Below are 26,592 nucleotides of genomic sequence, written 5' to 3'. Positions count from 1 at the left end.
CCCTGTGCCTTGGTGCTGGGTCAGCCTTAGGCTCGAGTCCATACTCAGGTGTCAGGTCTGGTTTTGGCCTGGACTTGCACTCGATGGCCCTGCCATTTGGCACAGGAACAGGGACAGCAGGCACCCACTTTCTCTGGACCCTTTTTTTGTCCCGCTGCACACTCTCCATATTTGGGTTCCCCCATGTTTTCTGTCCTCTTTTTCTTTCATTATTGTCTGCCTTTGTGTTCTTACCTTGTACACTAAAATTCTCTATATCACTCAGTCTCTCCTTCATTGCCTTCTGTTCCCTCCTGGTCATCTCTGCCTCCCACCTCTTGTTGGCACAAAACAGGGATGTACAGTATGGAGGTGAACAATCTGAAGAAGACTCTTATTGGGTTCTCCTTATTTATGTCATTCCATCATTCATTCCATTGTCATAATCGGAACTATACTGAACAATATTATAAACACAACATGTAAAGTGTTGGTCCCATGTTTTATTTGCTGAAATAAAAGATCACATACATTTTCCATATACACAAAAAAACGTATTTCTCTCAAATTGTGTGCACAAATTTGTTTACATCCATGTTAGTGAGCATTTTTCCCTTGCCAAGATAATCCATCCACCTGACAGCTGTGGCATATCAAGTAGCTGATTAAACAGCATGATCATTACACAGGTGCACATTGTAAGGGGACAATAAAAGGCCACTCTAAAGTCTGCAGTTTTGTCACACAACACAATGCCAGAGATGTCTCAAGTTTTGAGGAAGTGTGCAATTGACATGCTGACTGCAGGAATGTTCTGTTGCCAGAGAATTGAACGCTAATTTCTCTACCATAAGCCACCTCCAATGTCATTTTAGAGAATTGGCAGTATGTCCAACCGGTCTCATAACCACAGACCACGTGTAACCACACCAGCCCAGGACCTCCACATTCGGCTTCTTCACCTGCGGGATCGTCAGAGACCAGCTACCTGGACAGCTGATGAAACTGAGGAGTATTTATGTCTGCAATAAAGCCCTTTTGTAGGGAAAAATTCATTCTGATTGGCTAGGCCTGGCTCCCCAGTGGGTGGGCCTGGCTCCCCAGTGGGTAGGCCTGGCTCCCCAGTGGGTAGGCCTGGCTTCCAAGTGGGCCTGCTCAGTCGTGAAATCCATAGATTAGGGCCTGATTTATTTATTTAAATTGACTGATTTCTTTATATGAACTGTAACTCAGTAAAATCATTGAAATTGTGGCATGTTGTGTTTATATTTTTGTGATATCAGTGTTACTTTTGTCTGAAAAGTTACAGATGGTTCTGAAGCAGTAATTTTTTCCTGATTTCCTGATATTGTGTGTCTGTAAAAAGCATAAAAACTAGGTTGAGCCTTGCCCATCTATATGAAATAATACAAACTTAACCTAAAGGTTAAATAAAAAATCATCTTAATTTTTGTTATCTCAATTAAAGAACATGAACATACATGACTCTGATTGTGTTTGACATCATGACTGGAATTACATTTATCAAATGTGACAATTCCGACAGTACAATGTCACCAGACTTAGATCAAATGAAGTTCTCTATTTCCATCCAAAAATATGAAAAGGCCATACTTCTCATCAAAGTATTCACATATTTGATATAATTGAACAGATAAACGAATACACTATTTCTCACCTGTCAAAATGCATTTTCCTACCACCAAGTATTGTGAAAGTAGAAAAAGGACGCTTTCATTTTTGGACAAGGCCTATTTTGCATGTGGGTTCCACTCCCATCCTGCTGGAGGCGGTAGTATACCACCCCGGTCGTTTACCAATTGCTTTGAACCTCAGTGCTGGTGAAAAAGATGGCGGCGCCCTACGGTGATACGTGTAACGAGAAGATGCTTTAGATAATTATTAATTTATAAAGATAAATAATACTTAGCAACATGTTTAAAGAAACTGCACAACGTTTTAAGGCCGCAGCTCCTTTGCTTGCAAAAACGACGCTTTGGAAAGAAGTAAGAATCAGCTCGACACATGGAGGGAGCAGTGTCCACGGGCATCGATATTTCAATGTCACCTGCAGTTTATGTGCGAAGGTACCGCCGAGAAAAAAGCCGCGAGTCAAGGTGGACATACCCGGACTCGAGCGCATTACCTATGGCGATAGAATGCACTATGTCCCTGGGTTGGCAAAGCCCTCTTTCCCTACCTGGGTGCGAGACTGGAACGACCCCTCTCATTATTATGCGCCGAAAGAGGAAGAAATGCCACTCCATAAAGAGAAGTCTTGCTTCATATTTAACCAAAGGACAAACGCACTTGAAGGTATTTTATATTAAAGTTCTATAAACTGTTGGCTCCTATTATTGATCCTGTATTAGACAAAAGGAAGATATCAGTCAACAAAAGAGATGCCACTAAATGTAAATTGGAGGCCAACATATAGAAATCAATAAATCTAATGAATCAATTGTGTGTATTCTCTTTAATATTTATTCCTATGTTACAGGTGTCAGGCAAGCACTGTGGCTCACTAAATCCAAGCTGACAAATGGACTTCCGGACCAGGTTCTGTCATTGGCTGAGAATGAAGCCAATCAGATTGAAAACCAGGATGAGCGAGTTCAGAATGCCATCAGGCATGCTCGCTTCTGGGACACCACAGAGGAACGACCGTCCAGAGACAATTTCTGGTGAGTCTAGTCTACCACTACTCAGATGAACGCAAACAAACTAGTCCATGACCCATAATTGTCTTTGACTGGTGTCACAGGTTTTCATTCACATCAGAATCATAAAATACATGGCTGGGCCAGCTTGGGTCTCTGAACATTAATTCCACTGTCTCTGTGCTGACATGTGGCATCTCTCTTCTGTCCTTTGTCTCTAGCGTGGCTTTGCTGAGGAGCCTGATCCACCTGTGTGGGAGCCTGCAGGTCAGTCATCCTGGGCTTGGCAGGAGGATCCTGGCAGAGAAATACAGTCTGGCTGCCACATGGAGCAGAGGTAGGCCCGTGACCCCTGATGTCATTCAATAGCATTATGCAATAGTGGTAAATACAGTATTATACTGGACTTTGAATGTATTTGTTGTTTTAGTGTTACTGAAATAACACTATTGCCCATCTCCTCATCAAGTTGTACCCAGTCCAAAATCAACCCCTAAGCCCCACTAGTAGGTAACGTGTCCAGGGCCCATTATTTAATATCTATGAGATAGACAGGATAGCCACAGTACATAGGCTACTACTACACACCATTGACTAAAAGCTTAGCTGTTTTATCTCAACTCTTCCTGGCCACCTGTCCTCCAGGTGAAGACTTGTTCCAGGTGCGAGGGCAGAATGGGTTGCTGCTCAACAGCATGGCCCCTCTCCCAGTGCTTGCTGGGAAAGAGGAGGTCCAGAGCACGGCCGACCATGTCCTGGAGACGTTCTACCCAATCTCTCCCACCATCGACCTGCAGAGTGTCCAGGTCTACGAGGAGCAGAACCATACAGGCAATACTACTGTTTGTCAATCAACCAGTCATTACAGCTACAGATCCATACAATTTGTATGTAGAACAATGGAAATGTTGAATTCAGGTCAGGAATGAACTCACAATAAAACCTCTGTTCCTTCAGGCTTCAAGGACGACTACCCTTACCCTCATGCCCACACCCTCTTCCTCCTGGAGGCAGGAGACACCCCTGTCACTCTCCTTCCTGAGCAGCTCCGTGCTAAGATGATCATGTTTGCCTTTGGGAACGCCCTGGCTCGTGCTCACACACTCCACGGGGTAAAGGCTGTTTGTAACCTTACACGTAAATTAATTACATAATGGTATAATGTCCAATACTTTATTACACAGGGGTAGTAGTTACACATTTGTAACAGAAATGATAAAAAGTGATTGAATGGGAAAGAGATCTGATGGTTGCTTACGGTGGCAGACTTACAATTTGGCAGAAGAGGCAATTGCGACAGGCCTCACATCAGCAAGGCCCCCCCCCCCATGCTCTGCTCGAGACCCCCCAACCCGAGACCCGCTGTCGTGGGCTGCTCAGCTCATCGCTCTCATTCTCTCTTGCTTTAGTTTATGAATTCATACAGACGAAAAATAATTCATAAAATATCAATAATTTATTTCCATACATATATTTCATATCAATATTAATACAATTCTAGTTTTTCTTATACTAGTAGAAACAAGTGCCATTAATCACCCACGGACTGGTTCATAATAATGGACTATTCCACCCTGACAGAGTTCCCATGCATTGTTCCACACAATATGATTGCAAACGTGACTTTCATTGAAATTAAGCTGCAACAATGAACACATCCTCCACCGATTTCTCCCGTCACTGATTTTGTATGTGGGTCACGTGTCTAGTCTTGAGCGATTAACCTACATTTCTGTGATTTTTCTTCTCTGTTTTAACAACCAATTGACCGATGTCTGTTCAATTATTTGAAATCCATTTCATTCTGTTTTTTTTGTTAGCTCAATGCGCACATTGCACAGTTTCTCTAGAGATTAACTGTGCAATGTAGTAGGGAGTTTCCAACAGGCCAATATTTTTCACAGTTTACCGACAATGACCATAATTCATTGCACATCTTGTCCGGTCTGTTTCTTTTACACCTACTACAGAAGAGACCGAATGCATGATCGTGAGGTGATCTAGAGAGCAGCTGTTGCTTCGTGAGGTATCTCTACCTGAAAATACATTATCGAAATGATTGATAGTTGGTATTCAGGAGTCATATAAGTATGCCTTATTTACTATGAACAACTACAAAATAGTCATATTTCAGACAGCACACAGTAGGCATCAGCTCTATAGAGATGATGACTTGGAAATAAATAATAAAGTCATCAAATAAAACAAATATACAGAACTGAAATATTTTATTAAAGTAATGTGAATAAATTATGATAATCACGACTACAAAAAGTAAACCAGCTACGTCACGGACACCGACGTCACTTTTCCAGACAAATTATTCACTTTATTTGCCTACATTGAGGATAATACAGTGCCACCGCCGCAGCTCGCTAAAAAGGACTGCGCCCTCTCCTCAGTGGCCGACGTGAGTAAAACATTTAAAGTTGTTAACCCTCGCAAGGCTGTCCCAGACGGCATCCCTAGCCGCGTCCTCAGAGCATGCACAGACCAGCTGGCTGGTGTGTTTACGGACATATTCAATCTCTCCCTATCCCAGTCTGCTGTCCCCACATGCTTCAAGATGGCCACCATTGTTCCTGTACCCAAGACGGCAAGATAACTGAACTGAATGACTACCGCCCTGTAGCACTCACTTCTGTCATCATGAAGTGATTTGAGAGACTAGTCAAGGATCATATCACCTAGACCAACTTCAGTTTGCATACCGCCCCAACAGGTCCACAGACAATGCAATCGCCATCACACTGCCCTATCCCATCTGGACAAGACCTGTGTAAGAATGCTGTTCATTGACTACAGCTCAGCATTCAACACCATACTACCCTGTAAGCTCATCATCAAGCTGGAGGCCCTGGGTCTCAACCCTGCCCTGTGCAATATTGGGTCCTGGACTTTCTGAAGGGTTGCCCCCAGGTGGTGAAGGTAGGAAGCAACATCTCCACTTTGCTGATCCTTAACACTGGGGCCCCACAAGGGTGCATGCTAAGCCCCCTCCTGTACTCCCTGTTCACCCACGACTGCGTGCCCATGCACGACTCCAACTCAATCATCAAGTTTGTAGACGACACAAAAGTTGTGGGATTTTGCTTGTCACCCAAAACCCCAACAAACTTTTACAGATGCACAATCGAGAGCATCCTGTCGGGCTGTATCACAGCCTGGTACGGCAACTGCACCGCCCTCAACCGCAAAGCTCTCCAGAGGGTGGTGCAGTCTGAACAGTGCATCACCGGGGGCAAACTACCTGCCCTCCATGACACCTACAGCACCCAATGTCACAGGAAGGACAAAAAGATCATCAAGGACAACAACCACCCGAGCTACTGCCTGTTCACACTGCTACCATCCAGAAGGCAAGGTCAGTACAGGTGCATCAAAGCTGGGACCGAGAGACTGAAAAACAGCTTCTATCTCAATGCCATCAGACTGCTAAACAGCAATCACTAACTCAGAGGCTGCTGCCTACATTGAGACCCAATCACTGGACACTTTAATAAATGGATCACTATTCACTTTAAACAATGCCACTTTAATAATGCTTACATATCTTCCGTTACTCATATCATATGAATATACTGTATTTTATACCATCTATTGCACCTTTCCTATGCCGCTCGGTCATCGCTCATCCGTATATTTATATGTACATATTCTCATTCACTCCTTTAGAATTGTGTGTATTGGGTAGTTGTTGGGGAATTGTTAGATATTACTGCACTGTTGGAACCAGAAGCACAAGTATTTCGATTACACTTGCATTAACGTCTGCTAACCATGTGTATGTGACCAATACAATTCGAAGCAGTCACTACCATCATGAAAATTGTATTAATTGTTTTATTCTGTGTTACAGCATTCATCCCACATAATGCATAGTGCATAAAAAAAAGATTAAAATATAATTGAACCAAAACCAAACGCTCAGCACTATTGTTTAACCTCTCTTCCCCCTCCCTTCAGACTAAGCCTGGGGTGCTGGAGCAGCCCATAGTGGTCCAGTCGGTGGCCACCAACGGCCGGATGTTCCAGTATGTGGTGTTCCAGCTCAACACCACAGACCTGCAGGCTGACGAGGGGGTCAAGAACCAGGTGTGGGTGGAGAATGACCAGCTGCTGTACGACTTCGCCAAGGTGCGCCCCCTCATCAAGAAGAGGGTGGTGCAGGTAAGAAATACTTTGTTTCTTTCTTTCTTTGTCTCTTTTCAAAAGTTATATAATCAAACAGTTATAAAATACACTGTACACCTTTATAGGGTCCCACATCTGAAATGGATAGTAACAGGGAATCCATTTTACTTAGTAGCTTAGATTTTATACAAATGGTATTTCAAACATCAATATGACCAGGTTTTGTTCTCTCTGCTTTCCCCCTGCAGATTCCACCAGGTCTATCTGGGTACAAGCCTGAAACCTTCCAGAAGTTCCTGTCCCTCTATCTGCATGGAGCTGTGTGAACTAGCTACATTAAACGGCACCAAAACAACAATGTTCCACTATTCATAACCTTCCTTTTTCTACTGGCATTACTGTAATATCTGAAAAGTGACCCTAGATACTCTAGCTCATCAGAGTCAAACGTTTCATTGCGTTTCTCTACCCTCGGCTCAGTTTTGAATTACATCTGTAGAAGAGGATTGTGATCCATATCTCTTATTGCTTAAGAAAATGACCAAAATAGCAATGTGGAAATGTAGCTATGTATGTCATTATGACAAACTCATTATTTTGAGATGCGTAATTTGTTTCCAGAATTGATTAAATGGATACAGATGTCACACAATGAAATGTGCTGTTGAAATGATCCCTTCCGCCTTAAAATGTGGTTTGGGTGGGAGGTGGTGTTGGCAGCAGTAGCCATTTCATGCTGCACCTTGTCCTACCACGCTGTCATAACAAGCTGAAACGCGCCCGAGATAGTCTACACTGTACATGGGTAGAGTGCACAATCTAAAAAGCCCAATGCGATATTCCTGTGCGTGTTATAACTTTGAGGTAAGTTCATCGACAAAAGCACCAGACCGTTCTTTGTGTCCTCGCTGCTCTGTTGCCATTGTGTTGATTTGTTACGTTTGGTCTGGTATGATATTAATTTGTGGATGTCCATCCATTTCGTATATGTTACGATTTCCAATTTGTTGTGGCTAACATTAGCTAGATGCCTGGGTCATTCCTATCGCCCGGTGCCCCCAGGAAATATCACCTTATTTAGTGTAAAATGTGGATGCCGAAGGGCTTTAAATATCAAGTTAGGTGTCCTTTACTATAAAAACGCAAATACATGGATGTCGAAGTGAATTGTATGCATTTTGTTTTTAGTGTGTGTCGGCGTTTTTACCATTTCCCCGGCTGCTATTCATCAATTTCTGAAAAATATTAGCTATTAAATGCACTGAAGAAAAATGGAAACGCAACATGCAAAGTGTTGGTCGCATGTTTCATGGGCTGAAATAAAAGATCCCAGAAACTTTCCATACACACACAAGGCGTATTACTCTAAAATGTTCTGCACAAATTTGTTTACATCCATGTTAGTAAACAATTCACAGGTGCACCTTGTGCTGGGGACAATAAAAGGCCACTCTTTAATGTGCCGTTTTGATACACAACACAATACCACAGATGTCTGCAGGAATGTCCACAAGAGTGTCCACAAGAGCTGTTGCCAGATAATTGAATGCTAATTTCCTACCATAAGCCTCAAACTTTTTTTTCTTTTTTTTTATCAGTTTGTCCTCGCAACTGCAGACTACATGTAACTACGCCAGCCCATAACCTCCACATCTGGCTTCTTCACTTGTGGGATTGACTGAGACCAGCCACAACTGATGAAACTGGGTTTGCACAATTTAATAATTTCTGCATAAACGGTCTCAGGAAAGCTCATCTGCATGCTCGTCGTCCGCACCAGGGTCTTGACCTGACTGCAGTTAGGCGTCGTAACCGACTTCAGTGGGCAAATGCTCACCTTCGCTGGCCATTGGCACGCTGGAGAAGTGTGCTCTTCACGGATTAATCACGATTTTAACTGTACCGCGCAGACGATAGCGTGTATAGTGTTGTGTGTGCGAGTGGTTTGCTGATGTCAGCGTTGTGAACTGAATGCCCCATGGTGGTGGTGGGGTTATGGCATGAGCAGGCATAAACTACGGACAACGAACACAATTGGATTTTATCAATGTCAATTTGAATCCACAGAAATACAGTGACGAGATCCTGAGGCCCATTGTCGTGCCACCATCACTTCATGTTTCAGCATGATAATGCATGGCCCCATGTCGCAAGGATCTGTACACAATTATATTGAGCATGTGTGGGATGCTCTGGATCGATGTGTACGACAGCGTGTTCCAGTTCCCGGCAATATCCAGCAACTTCGCACAGCCATCGAAGAGGAGTGGAACAACATTCTACAACTCTATGCGAAGGAGATGGGTTGTGCTGTATGAGACAAATGGTGGTTACACCAGATACTGACTGGTTTTCTGATCCACATCCCAACCTTTTTTTGAAGGTATCTGTGACCAACAGATGCACATCTGTATTCCCAGTCACATGAAATCCATAGATTATTCTACATTGTAGAATAATAGTGAAGACATCAAAGCTATGAAATAACACATATGGAATCATGTAGTAACCAAACACATGTTAAACAAATCAAAATATATTTTATATTTGAGATTCTTCAAAGTAGCCACCCTTTACCTTGAAAGCTTTGCACACTCTTGGAATTCTCTCAACCAGCTTAATGAGGTAGTCATCTGGAATGCATTTCAATTACAATGTAGAAAATAGTAACAATAAAGAAAAACCCTTGAATGAGTAGGTGCGTCCAAACTACTGACTGGTACATATATACTTTTCCTGAAAAACTTGAGGACCAAAAGGCACCGCATGGTAGGAATGACCAGGCAAACACTAATTGTTAGGGGTTAAGGTTTTTTATTTATCTAGGCAAGTCAGTTAAGAACAAATTCTTATTTACAATGACAGCCAGTGGGGTAACAGCCTTGTTCAGGGGTAGAATGACAGATTTTTCTTCCCCCTTGTGTGCTGTCCTTCTGGTAGCTTTATGGGCCTTGCACAGCTGGTGAGCAATCAGCCCTTGGTTACTCACCAGCTCCCAATCAGCCCCAATTAGTCCTGACCGGAGAGCCCGTCGAGACCTGGCACGTCCAGCAGATGGACCCATCGCCTCGTGATGTACACTGCGTCTGTCACCACGCCTTGACGAGTCTCCCCCTGGTGGCTGACCTGCTGTACGCCACACCGGATTCTGGGGTCCATTCTTCCTCGCTGTCAGTGTCCTAAAGGGGTCATTGTCCTCGCTATCAGAGAGTATGCTCCATTAGACTACTTTCACCTATAGAAAGTCCCTGTGTCTATTGCCTGTGAATGTCAGTGGATATTTTAGCAAAAACATTGACTAAGGCCATCATTTTACATTATTTTACATCTTTCATTGAGCATGATTTTGCCCTGAAAGGTATCCAAACTGCACAACGTTGCCCTGAGGCAAAAAAAAATGGTAGCCTAACTGCACAACGTTGCACTGAGGAAACAAAAAAACCTATCAAATATGGTTCTTTAGAGGTTTCTACACAATGTACATATTTTTTTTATTGCCATGTTATCTCTAATTAAACATGCAAAATAATGAAATGTATCTGACCTTTTGCTCAGACCATGTGCTTACATCGCTCTGCGAAGGCCCCTGCCCCAATTGAAGCATCATACCAACTTCTGCACCTCATTGGATTGTTTACAGACATGTCATCACATATTTTCATGTGTAGGAATTTGAAAATAGTAATATGGGGGATGTGAGGGCCAAAAAGTGTATTTGCTGCCTAAGGGAAAAGATGGGCAGTAGAGAGTTAAGGGAAGGGTTAGCTAACATCCTAAGACTAAGTAGTTGCAAGTAGCTAAAACGTAGTAAGGAGTTGCAACGTTTATAATTAGCGAAAGATCTAGTTTTCAGTTGAGATTCAAACACACAACCTTTGGGTTGCTAGATGTTTGAATTGTACACAAAACCCATCCATCCTCCTTTCATTTTCTCCTTTCAAGTAAACCTATGTCTTCTGTCACCACAGCGAATGCAACATACACTACCAAAAGTATGTGGACACCTGCTCGTCGAACATCTCATTCCAAAATCATGGGCATTAATATGGAGTTGGTTCCCCCCTTTGCTGCTATAAGATGTTGGAACATTGCTGCGGGGACTTGCTTTCATTCAGCCACCAGCGCGTCAGTGAGGTCAGGCACGGATGTTGGGTCGATTAGGCCTGGCTCGCAGTTGGTGTTCCAATTCATCCCAAAGTTGTTTGATGGGGTTGAGGTCAGGGCTCTGTGCAGGGCAGTCAAGTTCTTCCTCACCAATCTCGACAAACCATTTCTGCATGGGACCTCGCTTTGTGCACAGGGGCATTCTCATGCTGAACAGGAAAGGGCCTTCCCCAAACGGTTGCCACAAATTTGGAAGCACAAAATGGTCTAGAATGACATTGTATGCTGTTTCCTTAAGATTTCTCTTCACTGGAAACAAGGGGCCTAGCCCGAACCATGAAAAACTGCCCCAGACCATTTATCTTCCTCCACCAAACTTTGCAGTTTGTACTATGTATTGGGGCTGGTAGCATTCTCCTGGCATCCTCAAAACCCAGATTTGTCTCCAGATGGTGAAGCGTGATTCTTCACTCCAGAGAACGTTTTTCCACTGCTCCAGAGTCCAATAATGGCGAGCTTTACACCACTTCAGCCGACGCTTGGTATTGTGCCTTGTGAGGCTTGTGTGCGGGTGCTCGGCCATGGAGACCCATTTCATGAAGCTCCCGAAGAACAGTTGTTGTGCTGACGTTGCTTCCAGAGGCCGTTTGGAACTCAGTAGTGAATGTTGCAACCGAGGACAGACAATTTTTGCGCACTACGCGCTTCAGCACTCGGTGGTCCCGTTTTGTGAGCTTGTGTGGCCCACCACTTTGCGGCTGAGCTGCTTTTGCACCTAGACTTTTCTACTTCACAATAACAGCACTTACAGTTGACCGGGGCAGCTCTAGCAGAGCAGAAATTTGACGGACCGACTTGTTGGAAAGGCGGCAATAATGCCACGTTGAAAGTTACGGAGCTCTTCAGTAAGGCCGTTCTACTGCCATTGTTTGTCTATGGAGATTGCATTACTGTGTGCTCGATCTTATATCTGTCAGCAACGGGTCTGGCTGAAACAGCCAAATCCACTAATTTGAAGGTGGTGTCCACATACTTTTGTATTAATAGTATATCATACTAATTTGAGTGTCCCAGATTTTAGTTTACTATGTTACATCTAGCCTATGAGACCAGACTGGTACTTTGGAGTGAACTTTTCTCTGTAGGTAGCAAACTGGCACCCCGAGTGAACTTCCATTCTAGCCAAGTACCTCAAATCCACAATAATTATTTGAGTGCAGACCAGAATCTGTCAATTCTTAAGCCTATGTTTGTCCTCTGTTGCCTTTCTTGGATTACTGAAATCCATACATTTTAATAAAACATGAATCAAATACAACCACCGACTGTTTCCTCATTGCTGTTACTCTAAGATGGCAACTCATCGCAAATGTGCCAATTGAATCTTAACAAGGTGAAACAGTCGGCGGTTGTATTTGATTAACATTTTATTAAAAAGTAGGTATTTTAGCAAACAAAGAAAGGCATGCATCTACAGAGGACAAACAGGTACACAGTAAGGGTTTTAGAATGGAAATGTTTTCGGTATTGACTGCATGGTGCCTCGGAGTCGGAGGTTCATTAAAAATATTATAGTCTACGCTCAACTCCGTACGTGGAATCATCGTAGAGGTGAGATACTTAGCTATGCCCATTTATGCTGGTAGCTCAGATAGTTTAGCTATACACTTATAGTCTTGATATGAAAATATGCTGCTTAACTTTATACGACGGTACTTTAAGCTGTAAAATAGAATGAACTAGCGTTGCTATTTAGTCAGCTATGTTAGGGGAAGCTCCTATACCAGAACAAGATTTTTGCAATCACTGTGCAATAATCTGTCACATCTCCTGTGTAGATTTGAGGTTGGGTATGTCATGGGGCAGGCAAGGACTACTGCCACAGAGTTTTCTTTGCTATTGCTCTGTATTCTTCCTAAAAAATTATTATTCTATAGCCGAATTTTGCATGGATAACATGTTGGTCACTAAGTCACTCAAATGAAATGCATTTTCATTGACCAACATTATATTACCTTTCCTAGAGAGGAGACATAAGATCTGAGACCCTAAGATGAGCAGACCACAGGATGAGTTGGCAGAGGAGGGGGAGGAGGTGTTCAGGAACCTTACAGAGGTAAAGAAGAGCCAGATAGTGATGCCCTGCCATGCCAACCACCGGCAGGAGCTCAGTGTGGGTCAGCTGCTCAAATGGATGGACTCTACAGCCTGTCTTTCAGGTGTGTGTGTCTGTCTGTGTCTGTGTTCTCACTCACAATGGGCTTGTGGGAATGGCCTATTGATCCAGTTTTGGATTGAACGATATCTCATACACACCCGCATCATGTTCAGTAAGGCCTTTGCATAGACGGAGATGGCATAGTTTTTCACTATGAAACATGAACACAATGTAACACTAATATTTTGTGACACTGACTCTTACACTCACTAGAACCAACACACTTCGCACACAAGGCTAAGTGTGTTGTAATGTTGAGCAGTAGCGGGCCGGGTACCTGAAGGCTGACTTTGGTTGTCAATTGAACAGTGTTTATATCAGAGCTAAGGATAAGACCCAGATGCAGACAGTTCAAACCACAGAAGTTTATTTACAAAACCGGGGACAGGCAAATGACAGGTCAAGGGCAGGCAGAGGTTGGTAATACAGGGCCGAGTCCGTAAGCTGCAGGCAGGCTCAGTGTCAGGTCAGGCAGAATGGTCAAAACCGAGTATGGAAAAAACACGCTGGTGGGCTTGATGAGACCAGACGAACTGGCAACAGACAAACAGAAAACACAGGTATTTTTTTATTTAACCTGTATTTAACCAGGTAGGCTAGTTGAGAACAAGTTCTCATTTACAACTGCGACCTGGCCAAGATAAAGCAAAGCAGTGCGACACAAACAACAACACAGAGTTACACATGGAATAAACAAACATACAGTCAACACAATAGAAAAAAAATAGTCTATATACAGTGTGTGAAAATCAAGTGAGGAGGTAAGGCAATAAATAGGCCATAGTAGCGAAGTAATTACAATTTAGCACATTAACACTGGAGTGATAGATGAGCAGATGATGATGTGCAAGTAGTGATACTGGTGTGCAAAAGAGCAGAAAAGTAAATAAAAACAATATGGGGATGAGGTAGGTAGATTGGGTGGGCTATTTACATATTGACTATGTTCAGCTGCAGCGATCGGTTAGCTGCTCAGATAGCTGATGTTTAAAGTTAGTGAGGGAAATATAAGTCTCCAGCTTCAGCTATTTTTGCAATTCGTTCCAGTCACTGGCAGCAGAGAACTGGAAGGAAAGGCGGCCAAAGGAGGTGTTGGCTTCGGTGATGACCAGTGAGATATACCTGCTGGAGCGGGTGTTGTTATCGTGACCAGTGAGCTGAGATAAGGCGGAGCTTTACCTAGCATAGACTTATAGATGACCTGGAGCCAGTGGGTCTGGCGGCGAATATGTAGCGAGGGCCAGCCGACTAGAGCATACATGTTGCAATGGTGGGTGGTATAAGGGGCTTTGGTAACAAAACGGATGGCGCTGTGATTGCATTGAAGCTCGTTTGGAGGTTAGTTAACACTGTCCAAAGAAGGGCCAGAAGTATACTGAATGGTGTCGTCTGCGTAGAGGTGGATCAGGGAATCACCCGCAGTAAGAGCCACATCGTTGATATATACAGAGAAAAGTTGGCCCGAGAACTGAACCCTGTGTTACCCCCATAGAGACTGCCAGAGGTCCGGACAACAGGCCCTCCGATTCGACACACTGAACTCTGTCTGCAAAGTAGTTGGTGTATAAATGCACAGGGGATAATGGGGAAAATGGGTGACACCTGGAGGGGGGTGGAGGCAAGCACAAGAAAGGTGAAACAGACCAGGGTGTGAAAATTTCCTCCGACACATTGGTGCGGCTGGCTTCCGGGTTAAGTGGGCGGGTGTTAAGAAGCGCGGTTTGGTGGGTCATGTTTTGTAGGACTCATGGCTCAACCTTCACCTCTCCCGAGCCCCGTTGGGGAGATGCAGCAATGAGACAAGATCGTAATATCACGAAATTGGGGAGAAAAAGGGGGTAAAACTTATTTTTTCAAATAAAATAGTAACACGAGGAATCAATACACAGTGAATAAAAAATAACAATAACGAGTAAAAATAACATGGCTATATAGAGGCAATACCAGTACCAAGTTGGTATGCAGGGATACGAGGTAATAACATGGTTATATACAGGGAGTACCAGTACCGAGTTGGTATGCAGGGATACGAGGTAATAACATGGTTATATACAGGGAGTACCAGTACCGAGTTGGTATGCAGGGATACGAGGTAATAACATGGTTATATACAGGGAGTACCAGTACCAAGTTGGTATGCAGGGATACGAGGTAATAACATGGTTATATACAGGGAGTACCAGTACCGAGTTGGTATGCAGGGATACGAGGTAATAACATGGTTATATACAGGGAGTACCAGTACCGAGTTGGTATGCAGGGATACGAGGTAATAACATGGTTATATACAGGGAGTACCAGTACCGAGTTGGTATGCAGGGATACGAGGTAATAACATGGTTATATACAGGGAGTACCAGTATCGAGTCGATGTGCAGGGATATGAGGTAATAACATGGTTATATACAGGGAGTACCAGTACCAAGTTGGTATGCAGGGATACAAGGTAATAACATGGTTATATACAGGGAGTACCAGTATCGAGTCGATGTGCAGGGATATGAGGTAATAACATGGTTATATACAGGGAGTACCAGTACCAAGTTGGTATGCAGGGGTACGAAGTAATAACATGGCTATATAGAGGGAATACCAGTACCAAGTTGGTATGCAGGGGTACGAGGTAATAACATGGCTATATAGAGGGAATATCAGTACCAAGTTGGTATGCAGGGGTACGAGCTAATTGAAGTAGCTATGTACATACACCCTCTAGGCGACAGAAAGTGACAAGTCACTGTGTTCTTACTCACAACAGCTGAAAGGCATGCTGGGTGTCCTTGTGTCACCGCCTCGGTCGATGACATCCACTTTGAACACACTATTGGGTAAGTGTCTGTGTGTTGATTCACCTTCCTTATTATAAGTCATCAAAGTCGTTCTGGACTTTGTTCTTTGACAAGAAGCCTTGGTCTGTGTGGTATACCCTTACACATTAGACATACAGTAAAGAACTGGAGCCACAGCTTAGATTCTGGATTTGTTATTTTTACCATGCCTAGTGTGGTTGACATAATACACTAGTGGAAATGGGTGTGTGTGTTTTTCAGGGTTGGACAGGTGGTCAACATCAAGGCCAAAGTCAACCGAGCTTTCAACACCAGCATGGAGGTCAGGCCATGTTCAAACCCTATAACACCTTAATAAAACCTAGAGTTTTATCCTAACGGATGGATTTCCGGCTGGACAAATAGTTGAATTCCTGTGATTTTTATCCTTTGTGATGCTTTGTGTGTGTCTCAAGGTTGGCATCGTGGTGAACTGTGAGGACCTGTTCAGCGATAGCCACTGGAGGGTGTGTCAGGCATTTGCCACGTTTGTCACCCAGCGCACTATGGGAGGAAAGGTGAGATTTGATTGGGGACATAGTGTGTGGAAGAACGTGGATGAAAGGATACAGATGGTGTGTAAGAGTTGATGTTGAGTAATGTTGAGTTGACTGTGTGTGTGTGGGTGAGTGCGTGCGTGCATTTGTGTGTGTGTTTGTGTGTGCGCGTGTGTTCACTCCACAGGTGCAGCTGCGTCCGTTGGTCCCCCGTACTCAGGCGGAGCAGGTGGAGCACAGCCTAGCAGCTGAGAGGAGGAGGATGAGGCTGGTCCACGCTGACATCATGAAGGACCTGCTCACCAACAGGGCCTTTCAACAAGGTCAGTCGCCGTGGCAATGACCTCTGCAAGAGGACTATTATCACTATTGGACCTGTAATGGTGTATGACACTTTATGCCACAGTGAATTCGGAAAGTATTCAGACCCTTTGACTTTTTCCACAATTTGTTAGGTTACAGCCTTGTTCTAAAGATGACAAAATTAATGTATTTTTATCTACACACAATACCCCATAATGACAAAGCGAAAACAGGTTTTTAGAATTTTTTTCAACTTTATAAAACAAAAAAAACAGAAGTAGCTTATTTGCTCCTGAGTGGCGCAGCGGTCTATATCAGTGTTAGAGGTGTCACTACAGACCCTAGTTCGATTCCAGACTGTATCACAACCGGCCGTGATTGGGAGTCCCATAGAGCGGCATACAATTGGCCCAGCGTCGTCCAGGTTAGGGTTGGCCGTGGTAGGCCATCATTGTAAATAAGAATATGTTCTTAACTGACTTGCCTAGTTAAATAAAGATAACATGTACATAAGTATTCAGACCCTTTGCTATAAGACTCGAAATGGAGCTCAGGTGCATCCTGCTTCCATTGATCATCCTTGAGATGTTTCTACAACTTGATTGGAGTCGACCTGTGGTAAATTAAATTGATTGGACATGATTTGGAAAGGCACACACCTGTCTACATATGGTCCCACAGTTGACAGTGCATGTCAGAGCAAAAAACAAGCAATGAGGTTGAAGGAATTGTCCGTAGAGCTCTGAGACAGGATTGTGTCTAGGCACACGTCTTGGGAAGGGTACCAAAACATTTCTGCAGCATTGAAGGTCCCCAAGAACACAGTGGCCTCCATCATTCTTAAATGGAAGAAGTTTGGAACCACCACCACTCTTCCTAGAGCTGGCCCCCCGGCCAAACTGAGCAATCGGGGGAGAAGGACCATGGTCAAGGAGGTGACCAAGAATCCAATGGTCACTCTGACAGAGTTCCAAAGTTCCTCTGAGGAGATAGTTGAACCTTCCAGAAGGACAACCATCTCTGCACCACACCAGCAATCAGGTCTTTATGGTAGAGTGGCCAGACGGAAGACACTCCTCAGTAAACAGCACATGACCGCCTGCTTGGAGTTTGCCATAAGGCACCTAAAGCCTCTTAGAGCATGAAAAACAAGATTCTCTGGTCTGATGAAACCAAGATTGAACTCTTTGGCCTAAATGCCAAGTGTCACATCTCGAGGAAACCTTGCACCATCCCTACAGTGAAGCATGGTGGTGGCAGAATCATGCTGGGGGGGATGTTTTACAGCGGCAGGGACTGGGAGACTAGTCAGGATTAAGACAAAGATGAACAGAGCAAAGTACAGAGAGATCCTTGATGAAAACCTGCTCCAGAGCGCTCAGGACCTCAGACTGGGGCCAAGGTTCACCTTCTAACAGGACAACGACCCTAAGCACACAGCCAAGACAATGTAGAAGTGGCTTCGGGACAAGTTTCTGAATGTTCTTGAGTGGCCCAGCTAGGGCCAAAACTTGAACCCAATCGAACATCTCTGAAGAGACCTGAAAATGTCTGCGCAGCGACACTCTCCAACCTGACAAAGCTTGAGAGGTTCTGCAAATACAGGTGTGTCAAGCTTGTAGCGTCATACCCCAGAAGACTTGAGGCTGTAATCACTGCCAAAGGTGCTTCAACAAAGTACTGAGTACAGGGTCTGAGTACTTATGTAAGTCTGATATTTCAGTTATCCATTTTTTATACATTTGCAAACATTTCTAAAAACCTGTTTTGCTTTGTTATTATGGGGTATTGTGTGTAGATTGATGAAAGGAAAAAACACAGTTTAGAATAAGGCTGTAACTTAACAAAATGTGGAAAAGGTCAAGGGGTCTGAATACTTTCCAAATGCACTGTAAGTAATGTTGAGTTTGTGTGCTGACAGGTGCTGTAATGACCTGTGTGTTTATGTGTGTGTGCTAGTGGAGGTCCAGGAGGCTGAGAAGGCAGTGCCAGCAGAGAGGACGCAGGTAGAGAGTGTAGAGTTGGTTCTCCCTCCTCATGCCAACCACCAGGTCAACACGTTCGGAGGACAGATCATGGCCTGGATGGAGAACGTGGCTACTATCGCTGCTAGGTACCCCCCACACACACACACACTGCTGAACAATAAATCAAATGGCCACCCGGACTACCGGGCCACCCCAAACGGACTATTTACATTGACCCAAAATCCCCCCGCCGCCCTCTGTTTTTACATTGCTGCTACTCCGTTTATTATCTATGCTTAGTCACTTTACAAATGACCTTGACTAACCTGTACCCCCGCATATTGACTCTGTACCAGTACCCGCTGTATATAGCCTTGTTATTGTTATGTAATTTTCTTGTTACTTCTTTAACTTTAGTTTATTTAGTAAATATTTTCTTAACTCTTCCTGAACTGCACTGTTGGTTAAAGCCTGTAAGTAAGCATTTCACGGTAAGGTCTACACTTGTTGTATTCGGCGCATGTGACAAATTAAAATTTGACACACACACTGTTAAACAAGAACAGAAAACACCACACAAGCAGAGTGTGATAAGAATGTAATTACACCGTATTGTAACATCTTCGTCTTCATCCTTCTCATCTTCCTCCTCCTTCTCTCATTCCTCTGCTCCCTCTTCTCACTCCTCCTCTTCTTCCCCCTCCCTCCTCCACCTCTTCCTCCCCCTCCCTCCTCCACCTCTTCCTCCTCCTCTCCAGTCGTCTGTGTAACGCCCACCCCACCCTGCGGAGCATTGACATGTTCCATTTCAGGGGTCCCTCACAAGTGGGCGACCGGCTGGTCCTCAAAGCCATCGTAAACAACGCATTCAAGAACAGGTGAGCTTTAAATCATATACTTTATAAAGCAAGGCTATAAATTGGTTTGACTGTGACAGTTTTCTGTATTTGAGTCTTTCAAATCAATGGTGATAAGGATCGGGAGAACTTGTGCTCACATTATTGATTGATTTATTGAGTAATTGTTTGATTTATTGAGTAATTGTTTGATTAATCTTGGATAATTCAAATTTCAGTCATTAACTTACATTGGAATGTTGAGTTGACCTGAGATGGTCATGTGTCCCTGTGATGTCGCAGCATGGAGGTGGGCGTGTGTGCAGAGGCCTATCAGGGGGAGGAGCCTCTGAGGCACATCAACAGCGCCTTCATGACCTTTGAGGTCTGCGACAGGGATGGCAAGCCCTGCACGTTGCCAAAAATACAACCTGAACCCCTGGTCAGAGTCAACCAGTTCTCATTCAAATTTGAGTGAAATTAGATTTAAAAATTATATACATTCCTATTTAGATTTATATTAGCAGTTAATGAACAGTAACTACCTAAGGAGCCTATTTCATAGTATGGTCCTCCTGTCTTATTTAACCTCTTTCACTGACAGGAGGGAAGGAGACGGTATCAGGAGGCCATCGCTAGAAAGAAAATACGACTTGACAGGTGAAGAGAAGGATACTTCCTCTGAGTAACTTTAATTGTGACTGCAATGTAGCCTGCAAAGTGTGTGGTGCACACAATAGAATATTGTAACAGATTTCTGTGTGTCCATTCAGGAAGTACATAATATCCTGCAAGCAGACCGAGGTGCCCTTATCTGTACCGTGGGACCTCAGCAACCAGGTAAAGGACGACGAGAGACCTTAACGTCAAACAGTACTGAATACACCCTCTGGTTCTCACTCAACATAGCAGTTGAAACAGTTTAGAATAGTACATAGGTTAGAGTTGAAATGTTGATTAAGATCCAAGATTGATCTAGAATGATTAGCACATCTTAGTCACGAGTAAGACCAAAGGTCATACATTTTATGGACTGTCCAATCACTTGGGCCTTGAAATCAATTATAAAATGTATCGCCAGGTGATAGCGTGAGTGCTAAAGTGCTATGTCATGTCTAACTCTCCCAATGAACACATTGTGCTTACTGTGTTTGAAGCTGAACAAGTGTCAAATGGGAACAATAACTTTGAATGCATTTTGAATGGCTGCAGGTGTACCTGAGCTACAACAACGTGTCTGCTTTGAAGATGCTGGCTACCAGAAACAACTGGGTGTTAAACTCTGAGAAAAACAAGGTGAGCTGGGTTGAGACTTTTATTTAGGCCATCCACAAGGCATAATGGATAGGGAGCCACTGTGGGACACAGGCTATAGCCTCGAGGGACCAGAGTTTTTCTCGATCACAGTGCCAAACTAGGAAATACTCTGGGCTCATGTTAAATTCAGGACTAATCATGGCTTATGTAATCCCCCTCTGGCCCACAGGTGAGCCTGTATACCCTGGAGCAGAAGCAGGTGTTGAGTTTTAAGATTGAGTTTGAGGCAGACGTCCCGGCTGAGAGGGCCTTCATGGTGCTCTCTGACCTCAGCAAGAGAGTGGAGTGGGATCCAAACTACGAGTGGGTATCTTGGGAATCTGTATGCACAGACAGACAGACCGACACACACACAAACACAGGACGCTCTCTTAAGTGGCGTATAAGGCCTCAAGAGTATACAGAGCAGCCTCCCGCACTGCATAGTCTGTGTCACTGGCTTCTCCTGATTTCATGACTTTCCCTGTGTAGGAGGTGTGAGCTGATTCGTAGGGTGGACGATGATGACTTTCTGTACCGCGTGGTGACTCCCTCCATATGCCGGGGTGGGGTCAGTTGCAGCTCTTCAGCCAATCAGGGAGGGATGGTCCAGGACTTCATTCTCCTGGCCTCCAGGAGACCACCGTGTGACAGCGGGTGAGTGGCAGACTGACGGGCGGGCAGACTGACTGACGGGCAGGCAGACAGGCAGGCCAGACCAGACCAGACAAGACAAGACAAATAGAGAGACAATGTGATAGAAATATTTTTATTTTTATTTTCAAGGGACCCTTATGTTATTGCTCTGCGTTCGGTCACTCTACCCACACACCCTCCTACAGAGGGCTACAACAGAGGGGAGGTGCTGTGTGCCGGCTTCAGCATCATGGAGGTCTCCAACACTGTATCCAAGGTAAGAAAGTGTGCAACCAGTAACAAATTGTTTGCCCAATGTGTTTAGTCTCTTGAATTACCACTGGTACAATGACCATGACCGATGGCAACTTTAATGATGAGGACAACTCCTATCCTGCTCGGCCCTCCTAGATCTCCTACTTCAACCAGGCGTCTCCCGAGGTCCTGCCCTACATCTCCACAGACATCGCCGGGCTCTCCTCCAGCTTCTACAGCACCTTCTGCACCTGTAGTACCTTCCTCCAGGACAACAGGGACAACCCTACCCCCAAAGACCAACCACCCTCCTCCACACTGAATAGTACACTACTGTAATCCCCTATCCTCACCACACCTGACCCCCTCACCCTCAATGAGTATTGTGCTGATGGATTTAACAGACTGCCATTAGATGATCTGATGAAGTTCAAGTCTTCTTTTATTAGACTGAATAATGTAAGGAGCCTGTTCATAAATATGTTTGTGCTGTCTTGCCAACTCCTATGGCCATTGACAATGACCGTAAAATATATCTGGGACCAGGCTAATGAAAGAGGAGCATCTACAGCAAACATTTTTGGGGCGCTGATGGTTTTTAACAATGTTTTGCATCTCCAATTATAACATGTGAAAATTATGAGATGTAAATTGTATTTTAAGTTTTCCAGAGAATGAATACTAACGAGATGTTTTTTTTTACTGAGAAGAGCTCTGTATTTTCAGAATACAGAAAGTAACACTGCATTTGATGTCAGATGTGTTTTATGATGTTTTTTATGACGAGACATTCAAATGTTTCAGCCAAGTTACACATAAGATAAGAATATCATATCTTAAACTACAGGCATTCAAGTTATTTATATATATATATAAAACAATTGAAACTACAAAGATGATTGTACAAAATTATTGCTAACAATTTTACAATAAATATATTACAATTAAATTGAATGGTTGTTTTTCATTGGTTTTTATTTACTTTAAATACAACAAAAGATTAGATGAAAATGTAGCAAACTGTCATTTAAGAGGTCTTCACATCTTAGACCAGTAGTTCTCAGTTATAAAAAAACAAGCTTCTGTCTTTGCTCCCAGAGAGGTTGGCCATGATTGCCTGTGGTCCTGCCTCCTCATCAATCCCACTTTCTATCCCGGTCTCCACTGTAAGTGAGTACCTTGACTGCACCTCCCGAATCCTTCTCTGTCCCTCCACAGATCTCCCCAGTGGCTCCGCCCTCACCTGCAGGGACACAGCCTGCCACACCTCCTTCAGTAAAACCTCCATGTCATCCACCATGGCCCTGTTATACCCCTCCCTCAGGACTTCAAGAGGCCAGCTGGGGGCCAGGGTCACATAGGGGAACACCTGGTTGACTGTGTGGAGGAACTCCCTCCCAGAGATGTAGCCCTGGGTCTGGAAGGCTCCATGGGACAGAGCCATGTTGACCCAGACGGGGCGGTACAGGAGGTCGCTGTGGTAGGCTGAGCTGAGCAGGTGGAGAGAGGGTTCCAGCTGGCTCTGGGACTGGATCCTTAAATAGATACCAAAGGGTTTTGGAGAGGCCAGAACCAGGTTCAGGGAGTCCTGGAGAAGGAACTCTGGACGGGAGCCATCCACCACTGGGACCCCAGGCTGGGCGGAACCAGATCCTACTGGAATGATGAGCATGCCACTGGCACTGTCTGCAACAGATTATGAATCCATCAGGAGATTTGACCGCTGTATTCAATATTCAACTCTAGACAGTATGAATGTCACTGAACAAAAAACAAAAATATCTGTATAAAACCTATCATTGCAATTCTCTAAGGTTGCCATTTTGGGTTACACCCGCACCCTTCATCATCATCATCATCATCACTCCTACCTGACAGCAGAGAAAGCAGTGAGGCTCTGTCTGTGACTGTGTTCCACTGGATGTACAAGCCATCTCTATATTTCGGCTGGAAATAGTCAATCAGGTCTCCTCCAGGGTAGAACCTCCTCTGCCGATCTCTTTGCTCTACAATCACACAAACAACTCAGTCCTGTTTACATTAATATCAGGATGGACTGGTTGGAAATACCATTTGTTTTTTACTAGTTGTTGTTGAAAATGATTTTGAAATACATTTTCAAGACAGGAATGTAGAATGGTAATACTAATAATGAATAAGCTAATGATAATGATTCGTATGACTGTACATAAGTCATAAATGGTTCTCAAAACTCTCCTCAGGGACCCCCAGCTGCTCCATGTGTTTGATCTATTCCAGAGCTAGCACAGCTAGCACAACATGTCAACTAATCCTGAATCGGGTTAACTAGTTCAGAGCTACAACAAAATTCTGAAACGTCTGGGGGTCCCAGAGGAGAGTTTCACAGGGTTTGACTTACTGGCAGCTTCTTTAAACTGGGACAGGACAGGTTCATATATGTCATAGTAGACTCGCTTAGGGTTGGTGTTGTCTCTGACGAACAGCAGGTCATTCACACTGGGGTTCTTTTCCTGGCTCTGCCACAGAGTCAGACTGAACCTGTACACAGGGACAGACAGCTTATCTCATTGTCCACCATTCAGACAAGTGTAACCTTCATCAGTGTGATTGGAAGATATGAAAGTCACGACTAGATCAATTACTGTATAGGAGCTGTTCTAGTTACTTTGGTGACTGGCTGAGTAACCAGCTGATGTGAGGCCATCCGTTCTTGGCCATGAGCGCGTGGACGGGGAAGGTAACTGTCTGAGGGACATTTTTGATGATGGCGTACATGTCCTCCACCATGGCCTGTGTGTAGGTGACGTTTGGGAACTGGGGCAGATACAGAACTGCCCATACAGGAGAGATGGTCACGTCTGGAAAACTCTGCTGGATCATGGCCAAGAACCTGCATGGAGACAGGAAAGTTGGGTATAATTAGTATGAGACTGATTCAAACTCTGAGATCCTGTTAGATCTCCAAGTCAGACAGTGACATGCAATAAAGCACTGATCTGTATTGTAAAATGAGTTTGCTGAAGCATAAAGCAAAACATGCAGGTCTGAGATTTGGCTAATACGATTTGCTCTTTCCTTGCTACTCACTCAGGTCCGTCGATGACAGGCCAGAAGGCTGGGACGTTTGGCCCAGGGAGGATGTCAGCGTTCAGCCACACCGGCCGGTTGATGCCTTTAGTCTGGTTCTTCATGCTCAGGATGCCCAGAGAGGGAGTCACCGCCTGGATGCATTTGAAGTCCAGCTTTATGCCTGAAGGAGTCAGTTGTATTACAGACATGTTGTACGTAATACGAAAGCACATCAGATTTCATGTGATTATGCATAGCTTAGATCCTTTTGGATAATTGATTGACTTTATAGATTGGTACTAAAGGACCAGAAGAAACTGTTTCACGAGGCTCTAACTGATATTTAGAGTTGAATTGATATCTGAAGTCGTATTGCTAGGTTTGATACCTTTCTTTGACTGGAGCACAGCATCCAGCCACTGGTCCAGAGTGTTGTCACTGTAGACAGCAGGAGGATGAGCCATGATGGGGATGGTGGTCACGTTGACTGTAGCGTATCCCTGCACAGTCACATCAGCCTCCAAAACCATGATAGAACCTAGAGAGGGGGACAGAACAGGGTTGTGTTCACTATCCACCAAACGGATTCAAACGGACTGAAACAGTGAGGGACTACCTGAATGTGTCCAATAAGAAACACTCTTTTTAATTTTCCATTGGGAAATGTTTTGCTACGGTGTGTCCTAAGTGAATGCTACTGCAAATCCCCTCTGTACACTGTCAAATGTAGACTTAATGTTGACACTTTCTGTACCATACCTGCTAAGGTTACATAGAATTCATAGAATTCTGAGAACAATGCATCTTTTATTTTTTTAAATTACTTTGCAGTGCTATGTTCATCTCTGACTTGTTGTTGGCACGGTGATACCAGGTGGCGTACAGCGCGTCTCTCTCCCTGATGTCTCCAGTTTGGACGAGGAAGTCCAGCATGTCTCCATCAGTAGGGAACGGCAGGATCGTTTCAGATGCCCTACCAGTAGGCACAGGAACAGTTATCTTCTCGTCACAGATGATTAGCTATCGTAACCTGTAGCCCTTATCGATATGGAAACTGCAGTTATAGTGATCAAGATACAAGTAAGGCGTAACATGGTTTACAGTAGATACAAACGCCATTTCAACATTATTAACAAAAATATTGAAAGTGTTAAAATCAACAGATTATATATTTCAATTGATTATTATGCTGATTAATTTGTATTCTGGGATCAGTAGGTAAATAACTGTTGATTGTATTTTTTTTATTTACCTCCATTTTGAGTCAGGAGAACAGAGGTGATGATGATGACCAGAAGCAGCACAAGCAGAGCAATACAGACACACAGCATGATCAACTGTTCTTTAGTAAAGTATCGACAATATCTCCTCAGGTCTTCATTCTCTTCTTCCTCTTTCTTCTTTCCTTCTTCATACATTTTCTCTGACTTTTCCTCCTCAATGAGATCTCAAAGCTGTGACAAGTGCAGTCAGATTCAGTGCAGACAGGCAGGCAGACAAGGACTGTTGGACTGTTGTCGAGTGAGAGAAAGTGTAGTGTTTTATAATGAGTGAACACGTTTGTGTGTGTGTGTGTGTGTGTGTGTGTGTGTGTGTGTGTGTGTGTGTGTGTGTGTGTGTGTGTGTGTGTGTGTGTGTGTGTGTGTGTGTGTGTGTGTGTGTGTGTGTGTGTGTGTGTGTTCTACTTTCCTACACAGTCCAGCCAATGAGTGTTATCTATGGACCAGAGATCACAGTGATTTCACAGAGCAGATAAAGAGAATACAGGGCAGTATCTTACCTCTCTCATCTCATTCTTATGACGCTCTACCCTTGGATTCCGAGAGAA

General features: G+C 44.0%; 3 protein-coding genes across 9 annotated transcripts; 2 read left to right on the top strand and 1 right to left on the bottom strand.

Moving 5' to 3' along the window:
• Positions 1–1,784: 1,784 nt before the first annotated feature.
• mrpl37 (mitochondrial ribosomal protein L37) lies at positions 1,785–8,114 on the top strand. Its single transcript, XM_021589683.2, has 7 exons — positions 1,785–2,295; positions 2,480–2,663; positions 2,861–2,976; positions 3,285–3,470; positions 3,597–3,751; positions 6,606–6,809; positions 7,022–8,114. The coding sequence occupies exons 1-7, from the start codon at positions 1,914–1,916 to the stop codon at positions 7,097–7,099; spliced, it is 1,305 nt and encodes a 434-aa protein (XP_021445358.1). The 5' UTR covers positions 1,785–1,913; the 3' UTR covers positions 7,100–8,114.
• On the top strand, positions 7,499–22,667 carry LOC110508834 (acyl-coenzyme A thioesterase 11-like). 6 transcript variants are annotated; one of them, XM_021589678.2, is made up of 17 exons: positions 7,502–7,637; positions 8,372–8,480; positions 12,902–13,096; positions 15,854–15,923; positions 16,146–16,206; positions 16,340–16,441; positions 16,554–16,743; positions 18,683–18,836; positions 19,449–19,568; positions 19,830–19,968; positions 20,131–20,186; positions 20,300–20,366; positions 20,739–20,822; positions 21,013–21,146; positions 21,315–21,479; positions 21,609–21,735; positions 21,870–22,667. In XM_021589678.2, exons 3-17 carry the CDS (start codon positions 12,931–12,933, stop codon positions 22,050–22,052), a joined length of 1,818 nt encoding a protein of 605 aa, XP_021445353.2. In that variant the 5' UTR covers positions 7,502–7,637; positions 8,372–8,480; positions 12,902–12,930; the 3' UTR covers positions 22,053–22,667. The 6 variants fall into 6 exon arrangements, with proteins under 6 accessions (XP_021445354.2, XP_021445352.2, XP_021445353.2 ...); XM_021589679.2 differs by lacking the exon at positions 8,372–8,480 and having other exon boundaries at positions 7,499–7,637; positions 16,608–16,743; XM_021589677.2 differs by lacking the exon at positions 8,372–8,480 and having other exon boundaries at positions 7,499–7,637.
• fam151a (family with sequence similarity 151 member A) lies at positions 22,661–26,340 on the bottom strand. Of its 2 annotated transcripts, none has more exons than XM_021589681.2 (8): positions 26,017–26,340; positions 25,589–25,741; positions 25,153–25,302; positions 24,783–24,945; positions 24,361–24,585; positions 24,094–24,233; positions 23,585–23,719; positions 22,661–23,399 (listed from the first exon to the last, which is right to left on the bottom strand). In XM_021589681.2, exons 1-8 carry the CDS (start codon positions 26,180–26,182, stop codon positions 22,774–22,776), a joined length of 1,758 nt encoding a protein of 585 aa, XP_021445356.2. In that variant the 5' UTR covers positions 26,183–26,340; the 3' UTR covers positions 22,661–22,773. The 2 variants fall into 2 exon arrangements, with proteins under 2 accessions (XP_021445356.2, XP_021445357.2); XM_021589682.2 differs by having other exon boundaries at positions 25,589–25,737; positions 26,017–26,134.
• Positions 26,341–26,592: the final 252 nt, after the last annotated feature.

The sequence above is a fragment of the Oncorhynchus mykiss genome, chromosome 28, assembly GCF_013265735.2.
Source record: "Oncorhynchus mykiss isolate Arlee chromosome 28, USDA_OmykA_1.1, whole genome shotgun sequence".
In the NCBI taxonomy this organism is placed as follows: Eukaryota; Metazoa; Chordata; class Actinopteri; order Salmoniformes; family Salmonidae; genus Oncorhynchus; species Oncorhynchus mykiss.
This window is presented reverse-complemented; position numbering and strand designations above follow the sequence as displayed.